Source organism: Zootoca vivipara, chromosome 2 (genome assembly GCF_965207765.1).
Source record: "Zootoca vivipara chromosome 2, rZooViv2.hap1.1, whole genome shotgun sequence".
NCBI lineage: Eukaryota > Metazoa > Chordata > Lepidosauria > Squamata > Lacertidae > Zootoca > Zootoca vivipara.
Genome location: NC_142584.1, coordinates 14,147,790 through 14,171,319, shown reverse-complemented (window position 1 = coordinate 14,171,319; position 23,530 = coordinate 14,147,790). Strand labels below are relative to the sequence as shown.

At 43.3% G+C, this 23,530-nt stretch overlaps 1 protein-coding gene and 1 long non-coding RNA gene across 5 annotated transcripts in view; one reads left to right on the top strand and one right to left on the bottom strand.

The window, feature by feature from the left end:
* Positions 1–2,616: 2,616 nt before the first annotated feature.
* DIP2B (DIP2 acetate--CoA ligase B (putative)) overlaps positions 2,617–23,530 on the bottom strand; it is a 173,102-nt gene continuing 152,188 nt past the window's right edge. For all 4 annotated transcript variants that reach the window (XM_035103797.3, XM_035103799.3, XM_088661351.1 and 1 more), the window contains 16 exons: positions 23,217–23,418; positions 22,360–22,469; positions 21,186–21,266; positions 20,577–20,700; positions 18,984–19,105; positions 17,673–17,784; positions 16,937–17,046; positions 15,893–16,023; positions 14,805–14,973; positions 13,441–13,611; positions 12,242–12,303; positions 10,417–10,474; positions 9,776–9,850; positions 9,190–9,367; positions 8,131–8,254; positions 2,617–6,725 (listed from right to left, as the gene is read on the bottom strand). In XM_035103797.3, the coding sequence (XP_034959688.2) occupies positions 6,473–6,725; positions 8,131–8,254; positions 9,190–9,367; positions 9,776–9,850; positions 10,417–10,474; positions 12,242–12,303; positions 13,441–13,611; positions 14,805–14,973; positions 15,893–16,023; positions 16,937–17,046; positions 17,673–17,784; positions 18,984–19,105; positions 20,577–20,700; positions 21,186–21,266; positions 22,360–22,469; positions 23,217–23,418 (2,082 nt within the window). In that variant the 3' untranslated portion in view covers positions 2,617–6,472. The remainder of the gene's footprint in view (positions 6,726–8,130; positions 8,255–9,189; positions 9,368–9,775; positions 9,851–10,416; positions 10,475–12,241; positions 12,304–13,440; positions 13,612–14,804; positions 14,974–15,892; positions 16,024–16,936; positions 17,047–17,672; positions 17,785–18,983; positions 19,106–20,576; positions 20,701–21,185; positions 21,267–22,359; positions 22,470–23,216; positions 23,419–23,530) is intronic.
* On the top strand, positions 10,393–12,218 carry LOC148686739 (uncharacterized). Its single transcript, XR_015947954.1, has 2 exons — positions 10,393–10,528; positions 12,045–12,218. It is a non-coding gene; the product is annotated as an uncharacterized LOC148686739 (long non-coding RNA).

Sequence of the window (23,530 nt, the reverse complement as noted above, 5' to 3'; positions counted from 1 at the left end):
TATTTCTTCCTTAAATGTATAAACAATTACGAAAAATGTTTATTGAATTCAGCATTTTATCTAAACGTATTTGCAAATGAATTGGATTATTTCTGTTCATAAGATAGTTTTCAAGTTAATATTTTCTACACATAAACCATATTTTGACTACATATTTGACAGCCTCCTACTCTTGCCAGAAAATAATTTAATAATATTAATAGCTCATTTGCCTGCAGCACTTCTGTGGACACAATGCTTTCTGGTGTGCTTATAGAGTACTTGTCCCACCTGAATCTACGGATTTGCTACTGTAGTAAATCTGATGATACCTGTCAATCAAGTAAAATGAAATTGTATAGCCTTGAGGCCTGCTTGCTTTTGATTCATTGAACCAAGCAGCACATATTCCGATTTAGTTCCTGAATCCAGGTCACGGGCCTACCCTATTCATGCACAAAATATGTCCTTAAGACAGGATTTGTCTTAAGGTTTGTCAAAGGTATTTCCTTCTGCAGAGGAAATATTTAGAGTCACTAGGAGAGCCAAGATGGCTTTTTGGGGATTGTTGTGAGTGCTAAAATTAAAGGGATTTTTTTTCCTCAGAGAGCATTTCTTAAATTTTGAAAGGTGAAGGATTGGTTTTCTGTGGAGTGTGTCTGCTATGTGTGTGCACCCTAATTTTTTGATAACAATAGCAATACAGTCATACCTCGGCTGCCGAACGCCTTGGGAGTCGAACGTTCCAGCTCCTGAGCGATTGAAAACTGGAAGTGAGTGTTCCAGTTTATGAACATTCTTTTGGAAGCTGAACGTCCGGCAGGGCTTCTGATTGGCTGCTGGAGCTTCCTGTAGCCAATCGGAAGCTGCACTTTGGAAGTCGAACGGACTTCCGGAACAGATTCTGTTCAACTTCTAAGATATGACTGCACCTAAACATCTTCAAGCTGAAAAGTAAACAGGAGCTTCTAAAGGTCATGTGGAATCTAGACCATTCACTTTTTGTTAGTAGACCAGAACTCCTAGCAGAATAATCAAGTTGTACCTGGAAAGACAAACCTGGTTAATGTCCTGATCTTGGACCACTGTTGCGATCATCATAATCCAGGTGCTGCTGCTGTTGCTGCTGGTAGGGGTGATCAGACATCATGAAGATTATTGCATTGCACTTTGAGTAGAGCTACCTTTGAAAACTTCTGAACATACTGCTAGTATAGAATACTGCTGATGGGGGCTTTCCCCCCAGAGCATGGGCTCTATTGTTACCTCCGCACTGACTCCTGGTTTGCTTTTCAAAATGTGGATTACCACCTTTAAACCCCTATAATCCTAACCTTTTTTTTTCATTTTGAGGGGCACCTTGACCCAAACAGTTTGGGCCCAGGGTATTTTAAGCACTGCCTGTCTGCAGAGATATGACAAGGGAGACATATCCCAACTACATAAGAAGTATAGTTGGTGGCACACGAGACAGGGCTTTTTCCTTCTTGTACTGACCCTGGCTCCTGCCAACCTAGCAGTCCAAAAGCACACAGTGCAAGTAGATAAATAGGTACCACTCCGGCGGGACGGTAAACGGCGTTTCCGTGCGCTGCTCTGGTTCGCCAGAAGCGGCTTAGTCATGCTGGCCACATGACCTGGAAGCTGTACGCCGGCTCCCTCGGCCAGTAAAGCAAGATGAGCTCAGCAACCCCAGAGTCCTCTGTGACTGGACTTAATGGTCAGGGGTCCCTTTACCTTTACCCTTTTTACTGACCCTGGCACTCCCTCCTCTGAAAGTGCTATTTAACCCCTTCTCTTTCATTTCGTCTGAGGCTAGTGAAGATTACTTTTTTAGACTGTATTTGAAGTAATCTGTATGGGTTTGGAGTTATTATCTGGCTTTTAAAATGCCTGCAGCTGCTCTTATGTTGATGCGTGGTTATTGTTGTTACTTTGCTATCAGGAGTGCAAGTTGCAAAAGTAAGTCTACGGCTCCCTTGACCAACTACATTCTTTCTGCGGCTCTCCTTTGGCACCAGGCACTCAGCTCCCAGGCAGGCATTGCACACAGAGATCACAAGGCAGGCCAGTGTGGCACCTGCTTGCCTGGTCTCCCTCACCAACTTCTGGCAACCAGCACCCCCTGGCCAGCTCGAGGCACCATTCACATGGGGAGCTTGTAGCCAGGGCTGCTGCAACAAACAGCAGTGCAAGCCTTTGGGAGGCAGAGACGTGAGAGGGCATCCGAGGAGGGAGGGAAGGAAAGAGGGATATAGGCCAATTTGGCTCGTGGCACCCCTAACTATCATTCAAGGAACCCCAGGGTGCCACGGCACACTGGTTGAAAACCACTGACCTAAACTATTGCGCTAGCAGAAGCCAGTGTAATAATTGCCACTAGTGGGGTGGGACTTTCTCCCATCTTTCCCTCCTGCACATCCTAACCTGTGCCTTCCCCAAATCTGGAGGGTCAGGGGAGAACAGCAGAATAGTGCAGTGGAGGAGAGGGAATATCATTCCACCAGGCAAGAAGAAATGTTTGCGCTGACAGAACGATCCCCTTAGTGCTATGTTGAATGTAACCAAAAATGTGCAGCACTCTTGAGCTTGAAGAAAGCATAGGATAAAATATTGGTAAGAATGTAATAAAATAAGTCAGGCATCATTATTTATTAACACAAGACAAAGGAGACACAATCAATGCGTTAATGGAACACTGTCCAGCCAGATGTTAAATTTTTTAAAAAAGTATATCTAAAACCTAATTTCAAATAAATAAAAAACTTTATACATAATTACAGTATTGTAATTTGAATCTGACAATGGTAAACTTACTGACGTCAACAAAAGGAAAATGCCTTCAGGGCTAAAGACAATGAACATTGGTTTTTGTTTTTTTTACAACCATATCTCCAGCACAGTAAAGCGCGGCCCATCATTCTTGACTACACAGTCAACTAAAATCAGAAAATCAGTGTAAAATGAACATGGTTGGAATAATAGGTACAGTTAGAAACATAATTAACAAGAGCAGAAATCGTCTGAAAGTAAGACATGAGACATTTTTGTCATTAAGTATTATGTTCATAGTAGTAAACCGACTCTCAAGATAACAGCTGTTCCAAACTGCTTCATAACCATGGAAACTGTTGAAAACACATTCTATTTAGGTTCATAATTGTCTGAGCTAATATGGAAATTCAACAAAAACTGGGCTGGCAACATTGGATTGCCCCATTGCATTCACTAAAAACCACCACCACCACCACATGGGTCAGGTATGGGGAACCCACAGCTGTCTGGATGATGTTGGGCCTACGACTAGAACATTGGCCCTGCAGGCTGTTGCTGAAAGGAGTTGAAGTCCAACAACCTCTGGAGTGCCACATCCCTGACATGGGCGGTTATGGGGGAGAACTAAGGGCAAACTAGCTCCAGATAGATCCCTTAGCAAAACCTATGGAGAACTGCGCCTTTATTGAATTCCATTTTATAAGCTGCTCTATCTCATGTACTGATGGAGAACATGGAATAACATACCCAAAACCACGCAGAGCAAATCAGTGCCACAGCTCAGATAAACATGACACTGATTCCACAGTCATTCCTTTGGAATCTCAGCCATTTTGTATAAGTAACCTGAAGGCAAACTATTATGCAGCACTGTGGAGGTCCCAGGCCTAAAAAGCAAAATTGAAATCCCAGGAGTCTTTTGAGAAGATAGCAATCTGTATTAAAATCACACACTAAGCATTTGTTTTCTTTCTGGTTTAACAATCAGATCAAGGGTGAGAGTTATACTGGTGGAGAGTCTGGTTAAGTTTCTTTCCTCCATAATTCAGAACACAGCTTAGTTCTTCCAGACTGGAAGTTCTAAAATGCCACTCTAGCAAGTTTATCTGTACTGAACACAAAATTTCTATTATGCTACATCTCGGAAGAATTGATAGTGTAAGGGGTGTGGAAAGGTATCACGCTACAGTTCCATTCAGTGGAAAGGCATTAAGACAGTGGTTTATTACGAAAATTGAGACCTCCTAAAAGCCAACATTGCAGTTAAAAATAAGGGCTGGAGTGCACAGGACATTTAGGCTGCAATCCTAAGCACATTTACAAGGGAGTAAGCCACAGTGGGACATATTTTCAAGTAAACATGCATAGGATTGCACCTATGTTAGATGCTGAAGCCCATCTGTACTGTGTGGTTCACATGCTGAATGATAGCAAGTGTGTGTTTCTTTTCCAAACCATTGCAAATGACATGCTAAAACTATTTCAGCGTAGAGGGCTTTGTATTTATGTAGCAGCACCACACTGTGGAAATACTGATAATGCAAAATATTAAAACTGTCTCTGCTATGAGCCAGTAGTTAATATTTCAGCAGTTTGAAGCAATGGACCTCCCCTTCTATCCTGTTTCTAGTTTTGCCATAATTCTGTGTTTTATGATACATCCCATCATCATTATGTGTGACCGTAGAAGATAAACCGTAAATATTTTGTTAATATATTTAAAAGCTTTCTGTCTAAATATCAATACATCAGGTCACAAAAAGAACTATTTGAAAAGTTTGCACAGAAAGTTTTTCAAGTATACATTTGGAATTTGTTTTAAGGGATAGTTGTGAGAGCTGCACTTAATATAGCTGTTGTAGTTGAGGATTTAATCCAAGTTTATATCTCTCTTAAAAATGTCTAAAAACATTAACTTTGTTACAGGGTGGGTAAACAGATATTATTAAAATATTCTAACTATTTACACACAGACCACAAATGGCCCAATAAGAGTTGTCACCATTTCTGGCATTTGCTTTCAGTGTTATTTTAACAAACAAACAGACAGAAGGGGAAGTGGGAAAGAATAGCATCAGGGCACAACCACAACAGTGAGGATCTAAATAAAAAGACTGAAATCTTGCTTTTCCCAGCTCACTGAAGACAGGGGACTGCAAACCATTCCCAGACAATGGATGTTCCAGCACATTTTAAGGCATCTCTTGTCATCAATTCTTTGAACGCTGGAAACTGATCAGTCACTTGGAATAGAATAATCACAACAACATATGGAGAGGTATTTCCCCACTATTTCAACAGAATTGCAACTGTCCCTGCTTTGAAGACATTCTGCCAAAGCTCCCGCTTTGCAGTAACAAGTCTCACCCAGAAAGCAGCGCGAGCCTCAAAATAACGGGCAGGGCTTTTTTCCAGTTTAAATGAAAGTCGCTCTGGCATTTGCACCTGTTACTATGCACAACCAAGGAAGGAAAAGAAGGAATCATGATTTGGACCATGAATTGAGTGGTTCTGATAAAACTGGTGACCTGCCTACACATCATTCATGACAAAGAGTATGCAGAGGCTATACAGGTTATCTTAAACATTCCAGAGTTGCAGAATTTTTCTTCTTGTTGTTTATAAAATGCTTTTAAAGCTTATGGAGGTCAGCCTCTTTGATAAACATGTGCCTTTAAAATATCAGTTTCTTCTACATGCTATGACATACTCTGGCCAGCAACTAAACAGTAAAAACTGAATGGATAACCTATCTGCATTGCTTGCATTAATTGCCAAACACACTTGATTTATTTTAAGGACTTTGGGTGGGGTTCACCTAAGGAGTCCAGTCAGTGGAAGCCCTGTCTGAGGGCTTCTACTTGCACACAACAGGACTCCCCCCTCCCCCGAAATTTGCCTGGGGGACGGGTATTGGGATACAGTGGGTGGCAGGAGGAGAGGAGGGATTGTTCCATCGTAAACTGCAGCACTAGTGCCGACAGGACATTCACCACAGCATGATGTTGAATTCCACCCAATACTGAAATCCTTAAAATGATGTCTACCTCTTATGTCATTATCTGAGCCGATTTTCTAAATAAATGAATTATGCATATTATTATTTACATATTTAAAATATAGGCAAAATCCTTTTTTTTTTAAATTCATCTATACGAACAAGTAATTCTTCAGTTCAGTGGATTATTGGATTTGGTCATGGCACAATTTTAAGTAAGCAGTGTGATTCCCGTATTAACAGACTACAGAATTAAGCTAACTTACAAGTTGCAAAGCACACTGTTCGGGGGAGGGGGGGGAGAGGAATGAGCAGGACTCACATGACCTGGTTCTTGCAGATTGTTATCTTAACTAAATAAACCCTCCCCTCGTATAATCCTAAAACAGTATTAGAAAAAAATACAAATATATACAACAGATGAAAAAACTTTACACTACAGTAAAGGCCTTAGTAACTTGCTGTTTTCTCATGTTGGCCAACTTCCCATTGTCTGTAAAGCCAACATCCTGCAATCCACATGTTCTTCACTGGCTGCCATCTTCTGCCTTTTGGTAAGTCCATTGCTGCCAGCCCACGAGAGAGAAGACAGTAGGATAGCATGGTCCAGCTTCACAACGATAATCACTAATGGTTAACCAGGTTTTGTTTGTCTGTTTGCACATACTTCACTGGTCCTTGAATGCTTTGTAAACTGTACTATGCCCCACAGTCCCCCAATTACATATTGTATGCTACGTAGATGGGATCCAGCTGATCAGCCAAGAAGCTGTCACGGAGGTGCATGCGCTGCTTCTCTCCTCTGGAATTGATTGGAATCACCCCGGGATCGACCACGACCACAACTCCCACAATTAGATAATGTTCTTCCAAAACCACGTTGGTAACCAGAGGGACTAGATCGAGGGCCTCCTGCTCACAGCCACATAGCTCCACAACCACCACAAGTAAGTTGGTCCACGTGAATACGGCACTGGGAGAAAAGTTAAGAGATCCACAATTTATTATACACATTTACAGGAACAAAGTTTACAGGTCTATCGTAAGGCTTCCACCGTGTCAGGTTTTGCCAGTGAACATAAGGTTCCCTGGCCGTAAATTGTGCCACTGACAAATGCAGCTACACTTAAAAACATTGCACCTTTGGAATATGTTGCCCTTTATTTTCCAGCAACTAGATCTTGATACGCTTTTCTCTCTTAAAAGCCCTTTATGTGGCCCAAACTGTCACCAAATCTTTGGATACAAGTCTATGCATCCCCTGAAGACAACAATTTGAAGTAGATGGATGCTTCCTCATTTCATTTAGTGAACCTAATTTAAAATCCAAAGCTCACCAGAGGTAAAGGACCCCTGACAGTTAAGTCCAGTCGCGAATGACTCTGGGGTTGCGGTGCTCATCTCGCTTTACTGGCCAAGGGAGCTGACGTTTGTCTGCAGACAGTTTTTCCAAGTCATGTGGCCAGCATGACTAAACCGCTTCTGGCGAAACCAGAGCAACACATGGAAACACCGTTTACCTTCCCGCCAGAGCGGTACCTATTTATCTAGGTTGGCAGGAGCTGGGACTGAGCAACGGTTTGAAATGTGGGGATTCAAACCGCTGACCTTCCGATTGCAAGCTGTAGGCTCAGTGGTTTAGACCATAGCGCCACCCGCATCCCTACACCATGCATTACACAGGGCGGAAATGGACTCACAAGGTGCTTTAAGTGTTAAGTGTGAATGCAACTAACAGGAATCCGAAAATGTGTATAATACAAGTATTCCCCTTAGAGAGATGGGATTGACTGCCACTCTTTGACCAGTATATGTTCTGTAACATACTTGGGTCTGTTATTGTGTAACATGTGAAATGGACCTTGATGTTTTTCACATACCAGCACTGAAGAGAGAATGTCTGGAGTTGTTGTCCAAAGCTGAAAACTAATATTAGCCTCAACTTAATAGTGTCCCAATGTGTAGATGGAAAAGCCAAGAATCCAGATTGCTATGATCCTGCTGTTACAATTGGTGTTCTTGTGTTATTATACTTCCTTTACCTTAACAATACAGTAGTACCTCTGGTTGCTAACGGGATCCGTTCCGGAGGCCCGTTCGCAACATGAAAAGGCTGCATCCTGAAGCGCTGCGTCTGCGCACAAGTGTGACGCAATTCAGCGCTTCTGCGCATAGCGCAATTTTGTGTTTCTGTGCATGCGCACGCACTGAACCCGGAAGTAAGCCATTCCGTGACTTCTCGGTTTGGTGCGGGACGCAACCTGAAAAGACGTAACCCGCAGCGGACGTAACATGAGGTATGACTGTAATGCATTTTCATTTCAATGTTGTGTTGGGGGGGGGGGACAGGACAGGACACAAGCTTCAGAGTGCCTTACCATTCAGCAATGCTCCTGTGTGTCCGAGAAACTGAGGTCTCTATGTCAATTGGATGATAGCGCAAGCCCCGTAGTTCAAGAGTTTCATCCAATGCCCCTACGATATACAGTGCATCATGGCGTTCTGGGGAGGAAAGAATAAATATTATATGTACAAAATACTTTAAAACGGAGTTACCGTAGTAAGTGATTGTGAGGATAGCAAAAATGCTTCAATAATTACATATGAGACAATGTGTACATTATAAAGTGAAATAATAATTAAAACACTTCACCTCTCCTCCCCCCCAAAAATTATAAATGAAAGAAATGAGGCAGTTCTGTTAAAAATAAGCAATAAAAGATTCACCCTCTGTTGTAAGAAATTAAGCAATAAAAGATTCACCCTCTGTTGTAAGAAATACTTAACTGACCAATCACATTGGTTCTGCACCAACAAAAGTCCTTCCCCCCTTACAATAATCCTGGCTACACCTATGGTGGTAGGGACCCTCAAGGCCTCTCTATCTGGCTTCTGGACTCCAGCCCACCCCCTGCGCTTCTCTGTACCCTCCTTGTGTTTTTCTGTCTAGCTGGAACGGGTCCTTAAACTGTCATAATGCCTCTTGGCTTGCTTGGATGTAGAAGGGTATGTGTATGCAGAAACCACTGACTTCTGCACAGCTGTAGCCTGCTGTACAAAAAGGTACGAGTCACATCCATTGCTCCACCCCCTTTGGGTCTCTGGCCTCCCCCACCAATCACACGCAATGCCCAGAAAGTGGCCCTTGAGCTGAAAAGTGTTTTCCTTCCCCCAACCCCAACCCCTGCTATAATAATTCCCCCCTGAATACCAATAGCTAAGAAAGAAGCTGCAGAATATTTTCCTTTTAGATCACATTATTCCATGCTATTGGGCATGCTCTTGCAAGAAAAACAGACACATGTTCTGAAAAACACACACACAAATTCAGGGATAAGCTAGCTGCAAAATGCGCCCCTCGCCCCGGAAGTTATCTGCACACTGCAATCCAAAGTTTAGGAACCTTCTCCCGAGGGGAAAAGGACTTTTTGTCCTACCTCCACTGGCTGCTGTGAGCTCAGTTCGGCGTACAAATCCAAGGTACCCTGTTCGTGCCCAGAGTGTTTGGGCAGCGTCACCAAAGCTTAGGCGGGTGTTGAAATGATCTGCTTGGAGGGTTTCATTATCATAGATTGTGTAGTAACCACTGGCAGTGTGGGGGCTATTCACCCAGATCTGCAAAGTTGAGAAACATATAACTTGATACTTAAAGGAGATCAAACAAAGACATGTCTTGTAATAAAACAGGCTGAAGTGAAAGGAAAGAGCTGAAATACAAATGCATATTTGACCTGTGAAACCCTTTAAATTCAAGCTTGCCAACATGGATAGGTGTTCTTTGGAACGCAGTTTCATTCAGAATGGATGCAATTTTCTAAAACGTATTTACTTTGATTTGAGATTCAAAAGATGCCTACGTAAAAACTCAGCCAGCTGAACAAAACACATGCCTTTAACACTGCTATGCAAATTTTCAGCTTGCAAAAATGTGACATGATCAACTGAACATCCTTGTGAAACAAAAAGGAGCTGTTCAAGACTGAACTGGATCAAATACATACATAAAACAAAGGCAGAAAATACCTCTCCAAGGTGAGAATCCCCAACTGGTCCTTTGGTCTCAGGATTAACAATTATCACTTTGACCCCGGGCAGTATCTAAGAGAGATGGAAAGTGGGGTTGAAAATTGACTTCTGTATGTATTAGTGACTCAGGTTTTACAAATCTGTCTTCAACTTTTCAGGGTATGATGCAGCTCTGATGTCCACAAATATAATGTAAGCCATTAGAATAGGGCATTTTATAGCAAAGAAGAGGTATATTTCATTAGGATAACTATTGTTGCCCACCTGACACCAGCTGTCTACTCAGGTGAAAAACACACAGGGAGGAGCCCTATTCTAAATCTAATTCAGAAACATTACTTCAGCCGGTCTAATTCATATATTTAAAAAATCTTCCATATAAGCTACAATAAATGTAATGTGTCAAGTGGCCCCAAAAGGAGAACTTTCGGTCCCAAATATACAAAATCTGTGAAACAACCTTTTTGATAACACAGAGAGGAGCTTGTTTAGCAGTTCTCTATCACATGCAATTACCAGTAAAGCCTGAATTTGTTCCATTGTCCCCTTATTCTACAGGCATGCAAAAAAACATTTCTCAAGGACCCAGAGCTGTCTGGTTGCATGCCAAGACAACTCACAAACAGATGTGACATTACCTTGCCTGACTCTGAGAGCAGCAGGCTCTGTGGAGCACCTCTTTCAACCAACCGCACTCTGGAGAAAAAGAAGGAATTTTTTTTTTAAAGCAAGTGTTTATAGTTTAGAGCGGTAAGTAAATGATAAAAGTACCCTTCCAGTAAGGTTGCCACCTGTCCTGTATAATACAGGATTGTCCCATATTTCAATGTAAACTGCTAGGTCCTGTATTATACAGTTTCTCCTGTATGTACAGTTTGTCTGTCTGGACAGTCAAATTTGCAAATTCATGGGTGGGTGGGTGTGCATGCTTGTGTATGACAAATTCCAGAGAGGCGATCTTGTTAGGATGCAATAGATTGTAATGGATTGCTTTGAAGTCACTTCAGCACCAGATGGCGGGGGGTCCTCCCCTCCACCGCCCCACCCCACCCCACGCCGTCCTGTCCTGTATATTGTCAGAAGAAAGGTGGCAACCCTACCTTCCAGTATTCTGGACAACTTTTTAATGTAGCCAAGCATAAAGTGGAGTTCAACATTATGTTATTACAAATGCATATCAGCTTCCCAGACAGAACAATCCTTCCCTTGCCCTGTGTACTTTTCTGGGGGTTGCATGGAGGGCAGAAGAGCTGGGGGACCTCTGTCATGTAAGCAGAAGCTCTTGCACAGAACTTCTGATGACAGGGTTTGTAGCTGAATGCTGCCCAGAGCTTTCCTTCCAGTTCAGATTCAAGCCATGTCATCAGAGTGTGTGTATGTGTGTGTGTGAACGAATCAATCAATCACAGTCCAGCGCCCAAGACCTAAAGAGCAGCCACTTCTGAACAATAGCTTCTGACGCCTATGGAGCAAACGAGGGAGGGAAAGGCTGGTAAAACAGCATTAACAGGACTATTTTTAACCGGAACACTGCAGATTAGGGCAAATGCAAACGGCAGCCTGGTTAACAAGTCCCACAAAAGCTGCTAGCCTGCAAAACATTTAACTCTTATGAATAAAAAGCAGGCAAGTAAAAAACAGTGCAGGCTAGACTAGAAATACAGCCTGATGGCAGAGAGGACGTGAAGCATAGTCTGCCTCCTGTGTCATGGATCACCTCCACCTGTTCATGCCTGCTCTGGTGTGTTTCCACTATACAGCAAGGAAGGGAAAGTGGAAACACACTGGAGTTTGCAAAAGAAAAACTGAGCACTGTTTCTCCTTTGCCAGTTCGCTCAGCTTCTTTGCTGTTCACAGGGGAAGGGGCTTCCTTTCCCTCAAAGCCAACATGAAAGCCAAGCAAACTGGCTAAAGGAGGGACAGGCTGCTCTGTTCCTCTTTTGCCAGCCCACACACTCACCTGGAGGGAATTCCATGCACCTGCCTGTGTGGAATTCCTGGTCATCAAGACCAACCAGGGAAGTAGGTAAATAAAAAAACTGGCAGAGGAGATTCACTGTTTGATTTTTGTAATACTGTAACTGGTGTTTTTTTGGGGGGGGAGGGTGAAGTTATTCAGATATGGGATGCTTAATACTATGAAGTTGGTAGAGACACTGGTGAATAATTGACTTTAGGCAAAGAATGAGAACAACTGTGTGTGTGTGTGTGTGTGTGTGTGTGTGGTTTCTTCTATGCAGCTTCTCGCCCTTCCTCTCCTTTACAGAGGCCTTGCACTCTCTCCAAACTGCTTACCATCACCTTATAGAAGGTAAACACCAGCTTGTTCAAATTCAGTGGCGTTTCAATAAATCTGAGAAATCTCTGTGCCCCTGCATCATCAATCTTGGTTACAGAATAACAACATAAACAAATACATAAATAGATAAATAAATAAATATAGTAGTAGTATAGTAGTAGTACCTGTCATGTCTTAAGGATTTCAGATCCACGTACACCGTGGTAGGATCAGGCCCTGAGGTTCCCTAAAACATTAACAGAGGTTATTTTTAAGTGTATTCCTACTCCTAATGAGACAAGTAATAATTAGAAGCTCTTCTGTGGATGAACAAATGCCTAAGGCTCAGAGTGCATGTATTGAGCAAGGAATAGTTTCTGCTGGAAACATAGGAATATATGGAAGACTTTCCACCACTTCTGACTAACATCACAATCCCCATTTTTCTCAGTCCACAGGACAGACAAACAACAGAGAGCAGCCCTTTCTCTTGTATAAATATGTGTGTGTGTGTCTGTGTGTGACACATATTGGCATGTAAGAAAAGATCACAAGGATTTTCATCTGTTACTGGTCACCCACCAATATTTATGTATTGTAAGCCGCCGAGAGTGGCTGGGGAAACCCAGCCAGATGGGCAGGGTATAAATAATAAAATTATTATTACAGTCATACCATGGTTCCCAAATAGAATCCATTCTGGAAGTCTGCTCAACTTCCGAAAACGTTCAAAAACGTTCAAAAAGGTGCGGCTTCCGATTGGCTGCAGGAGCTTCCTGTACTCAATCAGAAGCTGCAGAAACCGCGTAGGACAGGCATCCCCAAACTCGGCCCTCCAGCTGTTTGGGGACTACAATTCCCATCATCCCTGACCACTGGTCCTGTTAGCTAGGGATTATGGGAGTTGTAGTGCCAAAACAGCTGGAGGGCTGAGTTTGGGGGTGCCTGGCGTAGGATGTCCAGCTTCCAAAAAACGCTCACAAACTGGAACACTTACTTCCAGGCTTGCGGCGTTCAGGAGCCAAAATGTTCGAGTCACAAGGCATTTGAGAACCAAGATACGACTGTATTATTATTATTATTATTATTATTATTATTATTATTATTATTATTAACTGATAAAAACCTTTCTGAAGCTCCTTGGAGCAAATGTGATCTCTTGAATTGTTCAGCAGTGATGTAACTGTTCATGCTCACAGCAGGAAAAACAGCTCTTAGATAATAAAACACTATAAGGTGTCGAGAGGTCAATGAAAGTAGCGGTGTAAATCAGAACAAAGCATCCTTCAAAAGCTTCTAAGGCTGCATTTGCAGGTTGGGAATACATCGACTGTGCAGGGCCCCATGAAACCCAATAAGGAAACCAACAAGGCTTCAATGTTACCTGTAAACAGATAGCAACATTGACTCTTGACCCAAAAGTGGTGCTGACTGCACGAGGTGAGAGGCCAATGTCCTTGAAGAGCTTGGAGAAGGACTGAGTAAGGGCAACACGTGGACGCTCTTCTGCCACAACCACACAGGTCCGGACACCAGACAGGTTAATGCCTCTTGCCTGCCAATACACACAATGAAACTAGTTAGCTTCTAAAAGGCAAAACAAGGACAATGTTAGCCAGCCCTCCATTTAGCACCCCAGTTTTGTAGCCTGCAATGCATAATTAGGTTCTCTGTTATGCTATCACTGTCTCCTGATCACTAGGAAATCACTGGCACAGCTACATCTGTTTAATACTCCCAATCTACTCCTTTAGAAATGTAGGGACAAAATGTACTAGTGTTGCCCTTCCCATATAACCTGTAGTTTTTAGGCAGATATGGGAGTCCAGGGCACACTCGGCATTTTATGGCAGAAGAGAAAACACCTCGAAGGATCAAAAGATATGAACTGTATTCAAAGAGTCAGATCAGTTTGTACCATCAGGGTTGCTGGGTAATCATTAAAACAATATGCATTTTGTGCAAATGGCAAGATATCCATCTGGTCACACTAACATAGCAAAAAGAAAAAAGTTCTAACAATGGGGCCCAATGACTCACCGTTCCCAACTCACCATTGACAAAAATCCAGTTGACACCAAAGAGTGCAGGTCAAGCCTGAATACTGGCCTCATTTTTACAGAACACACCAAGTAATGCTAAGAAGCAAATCATTGGCTGCTGAGTTTTTCTGATCCCACTGCAGCAGAAATCTTACTAGTTTTGTTTAATGAACCAACTGGCTATAGCAGGTAATAATCTTGCACCAGATGACTGAACTAGCAGCATCTGTTACTTTTAGATGCATAATCTACCATGCGGTTCCATTTTACTCTCAGATTCAAGAGCAGTGCTTCTGCCTTCTGAGATGCTGTGTTTAACATTCCCATGCCACTATCTTTTCTGAGTTAGATACTGTACTCTATTTATTTAAAATACTTATCAACTGCACTTTTCCGCAGATTTAAACTAAACTGGCAGTACACCGGGAACACAAATGAATAGCAGAGCTCTTGTGCAGTTTCTCCATTCATTTCAATGGTGCTTATGCAGAATAATTTCTCATTTGATTGTGCTCGATGTTTCTAAACTGAATTTCAAAGATGGCTACACCAGATAGCCAGAGAAACCGTAAGAAAAAAAAAAGCTCCTTACAAAAGGAAGAGAGATCAAAATTTTCAATTGTGACAGTCTGAAAACCAGAATGTATTTTTTAAAATGGAAACAAATTCCCACCAATACCTACTGTAACGGGCTCCAGCTTCTTACCTTTAAAACATCAACCTGATTCCCAAGCCCCTTTGTACACATGTCCATGACCGAGTAGGAACAGAAAGTGTCCCGTATTTTATATTGGCTTACAGTGGAGAGCCACAGAAAAAGGTTGGATTCCAGCTCCATAGGAGGAATTAAGATGGACTGGTGACCAGAATACACACTGCCAAGGAAGATCACAGACAAGAGAATATATATCAGTTTTTGGAAGTGGATGGAGTCCATTCACTTGGCACTGCCTAACCTGTTCTCCTGGTGGCGACTTCGGTGCTCACATGCAAACCACCCCCCCCACAGCCCCCACTGGTATCTCAATCCAAGCAAATTCCAGGCTTATTGGCATACAGCAGCTGCTGAGACAGATCATTCTTAGCTGGGAGTTGCTGTGATTGTTCAGACCATTAACCATAGAAGCATCAGTGGCTCTTATACAGCATTTATTTATAAGATATATTTATATAATTTTTTTACCTTGCTACATAGCTCCACACAGGCCCTTGGCCATGTTGTATCTGATCTCAGTATTACCTAGGGGTTTCTGGGGCTCAGCTGTTTGCACTGCTGCAGGGGACAGGGCATTGCAGGTTCATGGATCATGAATGTTTGGGGTAAGTGAGTCACCAAATGTAGGTCTCAGGCTTAGAATAGCTCGTGAACAACTAAAATGAAATTTTTTGTGTGTATCCGGAAGGCTACATTAAAATTATTTGTACTAGATAAACTAAGAACATCATCTCCTTGCAGACATATAATCCCCAAGGGGAAAGTGTCAACACAAAAGATATAAGGGGGGGGGAGAGATTTTGACTCTGTACAGTTTCGATGTAAGGAAAAGCCTCTGTCAATCTTAATAGCCCAAAGAAAAATGTTAAGACATCTAGTAGTGGATGAAATTTGCTTGCTGTTTAGGAGGCAGTGCACTCGTACCCCTGACTCATGTGAAGTGGATACACTTCAGAGAAATCCCCAGATGTTCCAATCAGACCCTTTGAACAGGCAAAGACCAGTGTTCCTGTTTACACCAGCCAAGGACCTACCCCCTACAAGTCTATCCGTTCTTCTAACTGCATCCTGGTTCCTACCTGCAAAGGCACCAAAGTGCAAAGCCAAGCCCACAATAGGGATCTAAACAGATGGCAATCTGACGTGAGGAGTATAGTTCACACTGGAGTTTTATGGCTCTGCATTGGGCGCTGACTGCTGCATGGGACATCTGGAAAAAGGGAGAGAGAGAGAGGTTATTGAATCCAAGTGGCACAATAGCAAGAACCTGATAAATACAACCTTACATGTACGCCCATGAGAAACCACAACATGAGGTTAAGTGATGCTGATTATTTAAAGCATTAGTTTAACTATTTCACTAAATCAGGAAAGCAAGCCCAGAATCATTCCTTAGCACAGATTTGTGCTGCTTTCTTCACAGCAGCATCAAGAGCTCCTTGCTTCCATCATAGACACCCTCAAAGTCTCTTGTTAAGAAAGGCAGGAAGGGATTACTGTCCTCACGGTATAAACAAGTGCACCCGGGGGGGGGGGGCGGGCGATGGAGCTCAGGAAGTCAAAGGACTTTTGCCCAGCCTTGCACAGGCAGGCAGTGGGCGAGCAAGAAATCAAAGTCTTTAATATGCTCTCCTAATTCTCAGACTACTGAGATGCTGCTGGCTCTCCCACAGCACAGGATGTCAAATGCTTAGCAAAGGCTAATGGTGACCATCTCACTGCCCAGTGTGTCACAGAAATAGTCCATGGCATCAGACAGGGCCACTCTAACATCAACACTGCTCAGTTCTCCAATGCTGCAATGTGGTTTGGTTTTGTCCCTGCTGAGCCAGGGATCAGGCAGTGGTAAACCGCTGGCAAGCCTGGCACAAAAGGAGACCTAATCTGTGCATGCATGCCACAAACTCCTGCGTGGTCTAAGCTCTTTCTAGTTTCATTTAAACCATTGGAACATCAGGAACATCGCTCAAATTATTGACTGAGGTATGGTGCTAAGGAACATGCCAGTCCAATGTATTCATAATCTTGCAGCAAAAGATGTGAAAGCCCCTAAGGTACATCTAGGGCTCAGGCTATAGAACAGGAGCCCAAACACAAAACTGACTAGTGAGACACTACTGTACCTTCACTCCTGTAAGCATCCCTGTTGTGGAAACACTGAAATCCAGGTATGCCAACATTTCTGGAGTTGGAGGTTTATAGACCTGAGGTAGCCGCTTCCTGGGCAAATCATCTGGAGCGGATAAAAAAATGAAAGTGATTAATTTTGTATGTGGTCTTTAAAAATGAGCTTCTTTGGGGAATAAAGCAAGCAGGAGATGCTGGAACGCAATGGAACTACCTTTGGCAACACACTTACAAGGTAGTCTCTTTGTTTTCCAAATAAATTACAACCGGGACCTGTTTACATATTTTCTGAAAACAGTCTGCCTAAGAAAAGGAAAGGAGAACACCCACATCATATAAGAAGCCAATCGGCTCAACTTTTAAGATGACCTGTGAGGACACACACATACACATCACCAGGGTGGTGCAGAAGTATCTGATTACTCTGAAGTTAATCTGATTCCATCAATCAGCCTACCCGTTTTAAGTAAACAGACTGTCATGCAGTACTTCACAAGGAATATGGGCTACAAGCAGCCGACAAATGATTTTCTATCATTTGAGAACCTAGCTAAGGCGTGAAATCAGATTTGGACTTGTATTTTGAAGGTGGCAGTAAGCAACTGGAAACTTTAAATGGCTTCTGTTCTCTGTGAATGCTCAACAATTGTGGTATTGGTGAGAAATCCCTCTCCTCTATGAATATGGCTAGCAAGTAACTAGAACAGCTAGACAGACCAGTAGCTCTCTTACCTGTATCAATGATGGTTGGCCAGGTTTTCACATCAACAGCAGATGCCGCCTCTCTGGATCTCAGCAGCCTCATCAAGGTCTGACTTGTGAGGATACAGGCAGCTTTGCTAACCTAAAACACATTGAACAAGTGACTGCTGTTAGTAAGCAAACAAAGAATTAGCAAACCTGATTAGTGACCTGAGATTTAGAGCTTGCAAACTAAGGAACTTGGTTGTATCTGAAACCACCACATATTGATATACTGTTTCTTTGAGTGTTCAAAGTGCTTTACACAGTGTGTCATGCAAACCAGGCCAGGGCAAGCCAAGCGTTACTTAAGTGAGACTGTGTTAGCATGCAGGCTCTGGAGAGGAGCTTACAGCTGCTGTGCTCCTCCCTGGCACTTTTAGCTGCCGTGCCACACCAAACTAAGCCAACTTTTGGCTTGGCATATTGTCCAAACCAGGACATGTGCTTAAGCTCTCTCCTCACTAACCAAGAGCTGTAACCACGAGTCCCAATTGGGACAACAGGCTGAGCTGAGCATGGCACAGCAGCGGAAAGGACTGCAGAGGAGCAGGGCAGTCTCACTAAGCTAATATTTGGCTTAGTGTGTTGTGTGAATGAGGCCATTATCCCAGTATTCCTTAGCGGAAGCCTGCACAGCATCTCATTATTATTAGCGCCCTATTAAAGGTGATTTGGGGGGGGGGCAATGCTGAGAGACAGAGGTTTGCCTAACACTACCCAGTGAGTCTGTGGCTGAACTGAGGTTTGAATCTGGAACTCACCAGCCTACAGGTCACATTTTGAGTTTCATGTCCAGTATCTTAAGTTTCATGGACTTAAATGTTTCATGTTTTTCTTGTCCAGCTTCGACTTTACCCTGAGAAGCACCCAGCCCTTGTGCTACTTTGTATTTTACAAGATTCGGCAACCACAGAAGTACTATTGTACTAGCATGAAACAGAATACCACATTCTAGTGCAACAGAATACATTAGAATGCAATGATGTTCTTGTTTAGCTTAAGTCTGAAGGACAAGAGCAAGGTGAATGCACAATATGACCTGGAACATAAAAGGGCAACTAGCTGGCAAGATGCAAACTGTCCCCACTCATTTAATGTTTTGTGAATTATCAGGCAGAAACAAGGTATTCCCACCGCATTTCACTGGTAACAGCACAACAAACATAGAAAATAATTTCCCACGGGTTTAACAAAACTCTCTACCAGCTAACGTTCAAGAAACAGCTACTTTATTACTCTGAGATAAAAGGCCAACAGCTGATTTGGATGTAAACGGCTTTCAAGCTTTTTGCTACTCACATCTACAATCATCCGCACGGTGGGCAAAGTGGCAGTGAGATTCTGAGCGTGTGGAGGCCGGACAGTCACAGGGATGCAACCAGCATACAAGCAGCCATAAAATGCTGCAATGAGCTCGATGCCTGCAAGAACACAGGAAGATATAGCAGAGAAGTAGCTCAACATCCTCCACCTGATGGCCATCTTTTTCTGCTGCAAACACCTTAAAGACCGGCAGGGACTGGCAGGATGCTGACAAACACGAAGCAGGGGAAGTGGTGTTGGAGTCTGACTCAGGAGAATGCAGGCAGTGGTTTGTAGGTGCCTATACCAGCCAGGAGGCAAGAATCAGAGGCAAGGGGAAGCTTCAGAGTTGAGGAGGAAGAGGCAGGCAAGGCAAGTGAAGGACCAGGTGCTTCCCCACCCTCTCCTACACTACTGTCTCTGAGAACCAGGATAGAATTCAAGCAGGAAGAGCAGAGGAGGTTTCCATGCAGGTGTAGTCTCTCGCTACATGAGTGCAGCCCATTTTGGGAAGGTACATAAACTGGTGCAAGGGGAGTGAATCCCACTTGCTGCAACTGCTCCATAGAGCGTGGACTTTGGGAGTAGCTGTGTTATCTTTGACGATAAAGAGTGAACTCTCTGCCATGCGCATTCCTTTGGCTGGAAGCGCCCTTGAAAAAGAGTCACCGCTCTGGAGGGCAAAACACTCCTCACCCACAGCTTAAGCTGGAAATGCAAGCCACGCAGGCGAACTGGTGGCAGCAGACAGGATAAGGCAAGAGAGAAATTTTAAGAGGAGGAAAAGAAGTTGCCATGAAGACCCATTCCTAATTGACACTAGGAATGCAGTAAAAACTTGTTGAGTGAATCACTACACAAAATAATCTGGCAAAGCAAGGGAGAACAAAATGTAGCAGATCTAGACTGGGATCACCAATATGATTATTTGTCACAGTGAAAAGCAGTATTAAGCCACAATGGGGGGGAAAGGCTTGGATTCTCACTACAAGATTCTGCCTATCGGAGCTAAGCAACCCAGAAACCCTGGAAAACTTTGCTGATTGGGGTGTGTGGACATTCAGAAGCCAGAAAGGGGTGCAAGTGGGAAAATGAAACAGAGGATTGAGAATCATTAAAATGCCCATTGTCCAAACTACCACTGAACTTCCCTAGTGTATAAAACATCATCTCCTGGGCCTAAACTTGTTGAGAAATGAAAACAGAACATTATTTGACCTGAGTTGAAGTGCAAACAAAAAGATCCCCTCGATCATTCTTCTCATCTTTCTCTTTTTTTTAATTTAAAAATATTTTTTTATTACAGATTTTCTGTTTACAAAAGCATGTGCATCCTCTCTTTCTTCAGGTTGTGTTTTCTACAGGTCAAGTTACATTTGTTGCACTCTTCTCATCACTTGAAGAAGAGTTCCTGTTACAATTCACATGATCTTCCCCAAATTTGAATTTGCTATACCAGACACCTCAGTTTTGCACATCATAATGCACTCCTTACATTCCAGGGCACAGCAAAGCTTTGCCGTTTTAAGGGGTAACAGGATGTACTGAATTCTGTGAAACTCCCCACCAACAACCCCAGGCATTGCTTACCAGGAGGATAGAGCAGCACCACGTTATCACCGGCATTGAGGTGTCCCTTTTCATACAGAATCGATGCGATTCGCTCAGCTCGCTTGTGCAGCTGCAGGCAGGTGGCTGTACAGACAGGGGCCCCCTGGAAGAGACAGAAAGAAACATCCTCTAAACAAATGCATGGTGCTTGAAGAGAGTGCTTTGGAAACATATCTGAACAAATACAGGCTGGTCTCTGGAGGACCACTTGATCACTTTCTCAATTCACTTAAACTGCAATGTGCAAAGAGTCTTAGGGGGATGATGCTTTTATTAACACAGCCCCATGACTGGGCAAATGATGACTATTCCACACTCCGAGGATGCATGGAAACCTCCTGGTTTCTATCTCCGATTATCATGATTTAAACTTATCATGAACCCATCCTCTTCCATTATGTGACTAACCGTCTGAGCCCAGCAAATGCATTGACCTCAGCTGACAATGCACACAACCCTTAAGCTTGAACACATACCCCAAAACGTGGAAGAAACACGTATCAGCTGTGCCCCTATTCTACAGGGAGTACAAGGCACATAAAAGTTTGCTAAATGCATTATTCATACGTTACCAACCCCCATCCCTACCTTTGCATTGAGCAGGAGGAAAAGCATGTGCTCGGGCGTTGCTTGCGCTCTCCACTGGAGCACCTCAGACAGGAATTGATGCTGCAAGGAAAAGAAACTGTTAAGCTGCAAAGGCAACCTAAAGATGTGGCAGGGCACTGGTGCAAAGAGGGAGATGGTCCTCCGTAGATCAGCCCAGGCTTCTTTGATATATGACACCCACTGGATGGGAGTGGAGAGGCAGAACAATGCTGTTTTAGGTGTGTGGTGGGAGATCCCAGAGGGGCGACCTAAGCACAGGCTGTGGGGCCAGGCTAGGTGGGACTGACTACCTGGGGTCAACATTGAACAGACATCTGCAAAGTATCCAGAGGAAACACAGCCAGAAGAGACTCTGATTTAAGCAGCTTAAGGAAGCCACAGGGAACTGGGGCAATGTGTGGTTACCTTCTTTGTTTAATAGCTCTGCAGTGTGGCGAGAGCATGGAGTTTGGAAAAAAAGTGTCACGTGTCAAAGCTGTTATGATCGTAACTAGAGATGGGAAGGCCTGGAAAAAACCTGGAAAAATTGGGGGGGGAACCAGGTTTCCTCCAGTTTTTTTTCCCAAAAGCTGTTTTTTTCCATTTGGAAAAAAAAATCTGGTTCCCCCCCCCCATTTTTTCCAGGCCTTTCCATCTCTAATCCTAACCCTCTTCCCAAAATTATGTAAAACTCTGTATAGCTCAGTTGGTTAGTGTGTGGTGCTGGTAATGCCAATTATGCAGGTTCGATCCCCATATGGGACAGCTGCACATTCCTGCATTGCAGCGGGTTGGACTAGAGGATCCTCAGGGTTTTTTTTTCCAACTCTGCAATTCTAGGATTCTAGGATTCTCTCCCCCCTCTCAATGATAGAGCACACTCTGCTGGAGGATACAACCCCTACTTAGACTAGGCCTGTAGCCACCTGGCTAGGCAAACCAGCAATTACATCTGAGCAAACCAGAGTGATAAATGGCTCTCCTGACTCTTTAAGATTTAATGGGCAGGAGAAAAGCATGTGCATACAAATCATCGCCGTGATGCCGTTTTCCACTTTGGCCGCTAGCCTGCAAAGGCTTTTGTACTACTTTTTTGACAAGAAAGCAGCTGCGCATAGGATCGCCCGGTTCCAATCCAGGTAGCAAGTCTGGATAGCATGCAACAGAAGCTCACCTTTCTCACCAAATCATTCTCTTCTATCTGTCCAAGGTCTCTCCCAGAGGCCTGTGCAATGCGCTTCCCTGCAACCAGGTTCCCCACCATCACAGAGGCGGGGCCGACACCTGTTGGCAGCAGCAAACACTTGGTAAGAGACAAAAATCACACAGTTGTGTACAAAAGCAGTATGGGAGGAAGGGAACTAAATTAGGCACCACCCTGGTAAGAGGATTCGAAAGAATAAGGCACGAGACTGAGCCTTATAGGGGAGGAAACCACAGCAGATACGTTTTTTAAAAAACCTAAAACAATGCAAAATAGACACTCAGGACAAAGACCCATTTATGCTTCTGGGAAAGCCTGTCCAAAACAAAAATATCTTCAATTTCTTCTAGAAAGTGCAGATAATGAGTGCCTGTTGTACTCAACAGGAACACTACTGCACAGAAAATATGCAGCCACACTGAAAGCCATGCTCCAGGTTACTGCAGAGCAGGTTTCTGAGATCTTTTAATTACTTCATGAAAAATAAATTGTTTTCATTTCAGAGTATTCATTATAGAGATTTTTTTTTTGGTGGGTGGGGGGCACTACCCCATCCCTGTGTTCTGTCCCAAATAAAGTTCCATCCGTTAATTTTCTTGAAAAGAAGTTATAAGGCCTTCCTTTTCTCATGAACAATATCAGTGAAGGCATTTCAACCAAGAATAAGCTTCCAGTCCAAACTGGACTGCAGTCCTAACCTAAACACACCTTCCTAAATATGTCCCATTGAACTCAACGAGGCTTACTTCTGAATAAACATTTATAGGACTGTGTTGCTAGTGTGGATTTTTTTAAAAAAAGAATGTCATGTTTTCTCACACAATTACCTGGTTGTTTTTGCCTGGGTTTTGGCAGATTAGTCACACATGTGTGTGGGCACATGAGAATGTTACACGGGTGCAGTGACCCCTCCAGGAAGTGTTGTTTGGTCTGAGATATATGGATCCCTCCCAGAGGAGTTTTTGGCAAAGTATTGGCTGGAACAAGAGCGAGGCAATATACTCCCACTTGGTGAATGCTGTCGATCGCCTAGGAATAAGAAAGCAAGAGGATGACTTTCCAGCGCAGCTTAATTGTGAATCGCTTCAATTCATTACCTTGGCAGCTCTAGAAGAGATGCTGGCAAACCCATCACTGAAAG